Source organism: Hyla sarda, chromosome 4, assembly GCF_029499605.1.
Source record: "Hyla sarda isolate aHylSar1 chromosome 4, aHylSar1.hap1, whole genome shotgun sequence".
NCBI classification, from domain to species: Eukaryota; Metazoa; Chordata; class Amphibia; order Anura; family Hylidae; genus Hyla; species Hyla sarda.
The window spans coordinates 21,989,704-21,996,284 of NC_079192.1; the positions used below are offsets into that span (position 1 = coordinate 21,989,704).

General features: G+C 42.4%; 1 protein-coding gene and 2 non-coding genes across 3 annotated transcripts in view; 1 reads left to right on the top strand and 2 right to left on the bottom strand.

Moving 5' to 3' along the window:
- LOC130366756 (butyrophilin subfamily 3 member A2-like) overlaps positions 1-5,360 on the bottom strand; it is a 38,212-nt gene extending 32,852 nt beyond the window's left edge. The window contains exon 1 of the mRNA XM_056569086.1: positions 5,060-5,360. Coding sequence (XP_056425061.1) covers positions 5,060-5,126 — 67 coding nt within the window. The 5' untranslated portion in view covers positions 5,127-5,360. The remainder of the gene's footprint in view (positions 1-5,059) is intronic.
- A 104-nt stretch (positions 5,361-5,464) lies between these two features.
- On the top strand, positions 5,465-5,536 carry TRNAP-UGG (transfer RNA proline (anticodon UGG)). The gene has a single exon. It is a non-coding gene; the product is annotated as a tRNA-Pro (tRNA).
- Positions 5,537-6,293: 757 nt separating this feature from the next.
- TRNAL-AAG (transfer RNA leucine (anticodon AAG)) lies at positions 6,294-6,375 on the bottom strand. Its single transcript has one exon. It is a non-coding gene; the product is annotated as a tRNA-Leu (tRNA).
- Positions 6,376-6,581: the final 206 nt, after the last annotated feature.

Here is a 6,581-nt window from a genome sequence, read left to right on the forward strand (position 1 = left end):
ATAGGAGGCAGTATTATAGTAGTTAATAGTGTTGAGCGGCATAGGCCATATTCGAATTCGTGATATTTTGCAAATATATGGATGAATATTCGTCATATATTCGTTAAATTCGCATATTCGTAATATTTGCGTTTTATTTTCGCATATGCGAAAATTCGCGCATGCGAAAATTAGCATATACAAAAATTAGCATATGCGAAAATTTGCATATACAGAAAATTTGCATAAGCGAAAATTTGCGTATGCTAAAATTAACATATGCAAAAATTAGCAAATACAAAAATAAACAAACGAAAATTCAAATATGTGAAAATTAGCATATGCACATTTTCGCATATGCGAAAGTTCGCGCACCAGTCTCATACAGTAGTATTAGAGCCTTCTTTACACCACACAAGCTGGAAGCAGAGAGGGATGATCACTGTGATGTGTACTGTGAAAAAAAATAAAAAATAATAATAATATTCGTAATTACGAATATATAGTGCTATATTCGCGAATATACGCGAATATGTGATATTCGCGAATAAAATTTGCATTGCGAATATTCACGAGCAACACTAGTAGCTAAATTCTTGTAGGTATTAGGCAGTTTTATAGTAGGTATATTCTGGTATAAAGGAGCAGTATTATATAAGTATTGAACACGTCATCCTTTTTCTCACTAAATATATTTCTAAAGGTGCTATTGATATAAAACTTTCCAAAACAAATGAGGTCAGAAATTAAAGGGACATTAATAAAGGGATAAAGGGACATTAATACCTGTGACACACACAGAGAGATGAGGGGACACTAATGACTATAACCGGAGGGAGATTAGGGGAGACAAATGGCTGTGACACAGAGGGAGATGAGGGGACACTAATGACTGTGACACAAGAGGCAGGATGAGGGGACACTAATGACTGTGACACAAGAGGCAGGATGAGGGGACACTAATGACTGTGACACGGGAGATGAGGGGACACTAATGACTGTGACACAGGAGGCAGGATGAGGGGACACTAATGACTGTGACACAGGAGATGAGGGGACACTAATGACTGACACGGGAGATGAGGGGACACTAATGACTGTGACATGGGAGATGAGGGGACACTAATGACTGTGACACAGGAGGCAGGATGAGGGGACACTAATGACTGTGACACAGGAGATGAGGGGACACTAATGACTGTGACACGGGAGATGAGAGTACACTAATGACTGACACGGGAGATGAGGGGACACTAATGACTGTGACACGGGAGATGAGGGGACACTAATGACTGTGACACAGGAGATGAGGGGACACTAATGACTGATCGTATGATGTTACGTGATATGCGCCTCCTGACCCCTAGATACATAACAAATCTGTCAGGTCCAACAATAGGGTTGTAAAATCCCTGTCTATGTCATGAGTCATGTGATCAGCCTTACACTAGTGGTGACATGTGGATCAAGTTACAAGAGGTTGCTACATTGTAACATTCTACTTAAAGGGACGACACTACTCTTTTTTAATTTTTTTAAACATTTTATTCTTTATAGTTTTATACATTATATACTTTTTGGATGTATTCTCCAACCCGGTGTTCTGTAACCTGTGGCTCTTTAGCTGTTTTAAAACTACAACTCCCATCATGTCCTGACAGCCAAAGGCAATGCTATATAGAACTGAAGTTTCTTATGTCTTTATGATATAATTTCTTCAATCAGTCACATTATAACGACCCCCCCCCCCCCCATCTAATCACACGATTTATTCATCTTCTTATCTAGTGTTTCCCAACCAGTGTGCCTCCAGCTGCTGCAAAACTACAACTCTCAGCATGCCCAGACAGCCAAAGGCTGTTGTAGTTTTGCAACAGATGGCACACCAGTTGGGAAACATTGCTCAATACACCAGTGCTAGACAAATCCCAGGCGTCAGGTCTCCCTGCGAAAATTCCCATAGTAATAAGACATATACTGTGCGTTCCATCTGCATGTAGTGGTATCCATCATACATAGGGTACCGTAGTAAGAGGACATTTACTGCACAGTAGATCTTCACTAGGGGGCTGTCACGGTATGCTAGGAGTTATAGTTTTGCAACAGCTGGAGGCACATTGGTTAGGAAACACTGGTCTATAACCTGGGCTAGACAAATCCCAAGTGCCAGGCCTCCATGCGAATAGTCCCATAGTAAAAGGACATATACTGTGCGTTACATCTGCATGTGGTGGTATCCGTCACACATAGGGTCTCATAGTGAAAAGACATTTACCGCACAGTAGATTCTCTCTTGGTGGCTATCAAGGCATGCTGGGAATTGTAGTTTTGCAATAGCTGGAGGAACAGTGATTAGGAAACAATGGTCTATTCATCAGGGCAAGACAAATCCCAGGCACCTGGTCGCCAGGAGAAATTTTGGCTGTCCGGACATGCTGGGAGTTGTAGTTTTGCAACAACTGGTGGCACACCAGTTGGGAAACATTGCGTTAAACACCAGGGCTAGACAAATCCCAGGCGCCAGGTTTCCATGCAAAACTTCCCATAGTAAAAGGGCATATACTGCACGGTACATCCGCTCGTAGTGGTATCCGTCATACATAGGGATCCCATAGTAAAAGGAGGTATACCGCGCAGTACATCTGCTCTCGGAGGCTGAGCAGGCATGCTGGGAGTTGTAGTTTTGCAACATCAGGAGGTCCATAGTTTGGAGACCTTGGGTATAGTGTAATAGGGAGTTGCAGAACCTAACTGCCATCTCTGGAGGCTTCAGATCAGTGGTCTCCAAACTGTGGACCCCCAGATGCTGTTGGCTTTCCGGGCCAGGGGCGGATCCAGAGTCTAGTCTCGGTAGGGGCACATCAGAGTGTTGTGCGCTGGTCGACTTGTTGTGCGCTCCCATAGACTTGCATTGGGGGGGCGTGGTGTGACATCACAAGAGGCATGGATATGATGTCACAACGCCCGCAGCCCACACCCAGGGTTCGGAACAAAATGTTCAGAACGTTGGGGCAGTGGAGTACCCCTTTAAGTATGCAGCATAGTTCCCCCTCACTAGGTAGGCAGCATAGTTTCTAGTTCCCCCACATTAGGTTGGCAGTATAGTTCCCCCCACATTAGGTTGGCAGTATAGTTCCCCACATTAGGTTGTAGCTCCCCCACATTTAGTTGGCAGTATAGTTCCCCCCACATTAGGTTGGCAGTATAGTCCCCCCCACATTAGTTTGGCAGTATAGTTCCCCCCCCCATTAGGTTGGCAGTATAGTTCCCCACATTAGGTAGGCAGTATAGTTCCCCCACATTAAGTTGGTAGCATAGTTCCCACACATTAGGTTGAAGTTCCCCCACATTTAGCTGGCAGTATAGTTCCCCACATTAGTTTGGCAGTATAGTTCCCCCCACATTAGGTTGGCAGTATAGTTCCCCACATTAGGTAGGCAGTATAGTTCCCCCCATTAGGTTGTAATTCCCCCACATTAGGTTGGCAGCATAGTTCCCCCACATTAGGTTGGCAGTATAGTTCCCCACATTAGGTTGGCAGTATAGTTCCCCCCACATTAGGTTGGCAGTATAGTTCCCCCCACATTAGGTTGGAATTATAGTTCCCCACATTAGGTTGGCAGTATAGTTCCCCACATTAGGTTGGCAGTATAGTTCCCCCACATTAGGTTGGCAGTATAGTTCCCCCACATTAGGTTGGCAGTATAGTTCCCCCACATTAGGTTGGCAGTATAGTTCCCCACATTAGGCTGGCAGTATAGTTCCCCCACATTAGGTTGGCAGCATAGTTCCCCCACATTAGGTTGGCAGTATAGTTCCCCCACATTAGGTTGGAATTATAGTTCCCCACATTAGGTTGGCAGTATAGTTCCCCCACATTAGGTTGGCAGTATAGTTCCCCCACATTAGGTTGGCAGTATAGTTCCCCCACATTAGGTTGGCAGTATAGTTCCCCCACATTAGGTTGGCAGTATAGTTCCCCACATTAGGCTGGCAGTATAGTTCCCCCACATTAGGTTGGCAGTATAGTTCCCCCACATTAGGTTGGCAGTATAGTTTCCCCACATTAGGTTGGCATTATAGTTCCCCCACATTAGGTTGTCAGTATAGTTCCCCCACATTAGGTTGGCAGTATAGTTCCCCCACATTAGGTTGGCAGTATAGTTCCCCCACATTAGGTTGGCAGTATAGTTCCCTCACATTAGGTTGGCAGTATAGTTCCCCCACATTAGGTTGGCAGTATAGTTCCCCCACATTAGGTTGACAGTATAGTTCCCCCCACATTAGGTGCAGTATAGTTCCCCCCACAATAGGTTGGCAGTATAGTTCCCCCACATTATGTTGACAGTATAGTTCCCCCCACATTAGGTTGGCAGTATAGTTCCCCCCACATTAGGTTGGCAGTATAGTTCCCCCCACATTAGGTTGGCAGTATAGTTCCCCACAATAGGTTGGCAGTATAGTTCCCCCACATTAGTTTGGCAGTATAGATACCCACATTAGGTTGGCAGTATAGTTCCCCACATTAGTTTGGCAGTATAGTTCTCCCACATTAGGTTGGCAGTATAGTTCCCCACATTAGGTTGGCAGTATAGTTCCCCCACATTAGGTTGGCAGTATAGATACCCACATTAGGTTGGCAGTATAGTTCCCCACATTAGTTTGGCAGTATAGTTCTCCCACATTAGGTTGGCAGTATAGTTCTCCCACATTAGGTTGGCAGTATAGTTCCCCCACATTAGGTTGGCAGTATAGTTCCCCACATTAGTTTGGCAGTATAGTTCTCCCACATTAGGTTGGCAGTATAGTTCCCCACATTAGTTTGGCAGTATAGTTCCCCCACATTAGGTTGGCAGTATAGTTCCCCACATTAGTTTGCCAGTATAGTTCTCCCACATTAGGTTGGCAGTATAGTTCCCCCACATTAGGTTGTAGTTCCCCCACATTAGGTTGGCAGTATAGTTCCCCCACATTAGGTTGTAGTTCCCCCACATTAGTTTGGCAGTATAGTTCCCCACATTAGGTTGGGAAACACTGGTCTATAGACTACATAGAAACAATGACCGGTGGGTCTACTTACCTTCCAGCCCCAAGACCACACTTGAGGTGAGGAGGACCACAACCACCAGCAGTACTGTCCTCATCATAATGTGCAGGGGGTCCTATAGATTCATGTACTGTACACACCAGGCGTCTTCTCTACTATATACTTCATGTACTGTACACACCAGGCGTCTTCTCTACTATATACTTCATGTACTGTACACACCAGGCGTCTTCTCTGCTATATACTTCATGTACTGTACACACCAGGCGTCTTCTCTGCTATATACTTCATGTACTGTACACACCAGGCGTCTTCTCTGCTGCACGCTTCAGGCTCACGGATATACACCCTTGTATCAGCTGACTTATCTCTGACCCTTTCCGGCACCTCCATCGGATCACACACAGTACAGCTAAGATGTAGCACGCTCCATACAGCGGCTCGTTGGTCTAGGGGTATGATTCTCGCTTTGGGTGCGAGAGGTCCCGGGTTCAAATCCCGGACGAGCCCATTTTTATTATCCCATCAAAGTGTATTTCCCCTATTTCTACAGTTTATACATTTGGTTTATTTATTTATATTAATATTTCTACGTCATATATTTATGTATTCATTTATTTAATTAATTATTTACATTCATGTTTTATTTATTCAGATTTTTTTTATTTTTATTTCATTCTACAGTTTATAAACATGGGTGTGGATTTATAGCAATTTATCATTTATATATTTCATTTATATATATATATATATATATATATATATATATATATATATATATATTTTATGTCTAATTTACATAATTAATAGATATAGATTTAGAGCAATTCAATTATATATAAAAATATATATATTTTTTATTTTATATATTTATTTATATATTTATTTACTTTTTTCCTACAGTTTGCAGATAAATGTTTTTATTGATTTATTTATCTTTCATTTTGCAGATAAGTGATTTATTGATTATTATTTGATTTATTTATATATCTTTTATTTTTTATTTAATCCTACAGTTTATTGATTTATTTGTTTATTTAATCTAGTTTATGCATATAGATGTGGATTATTTATATACTTATCTTTTATTTATTTATTTCTACAGAATAGAAATGGATGTGGATTTATATCAATCTTTCTTTACAACTTTTCATATCAATTTGTTATTTCTATAATATTTTGTCGCCTTTTCGATATTAGGAGACTGTGGTTGAGAAATAGATTGTAATTCTCGAAACAACACGGGGAAGAAACAAAATAAAACACATGGCAGCGGTGGGATTCGAACCCACGCCCCCGAAGAGACTGGAGCCTTAATCCAGCGCCTTAGACCGCTCGGCCACGCTACCTTACTGTGCTTCTGTCTGTGGTGATTGTTTAGAGACGTACCATGGTGACAGGTATTGTTGGCTATGTGTGATTTTTAGGTCGCCCCCTGTGTTGTCCTTTATAATACACAACAGAAAGAGCCGCGTCTTACACTATGGTTGATGCAATTTACAATGTGGACACCAGGTGGCGAGGACCAGTAACCACCGTGTTTTCGCTGCACTAG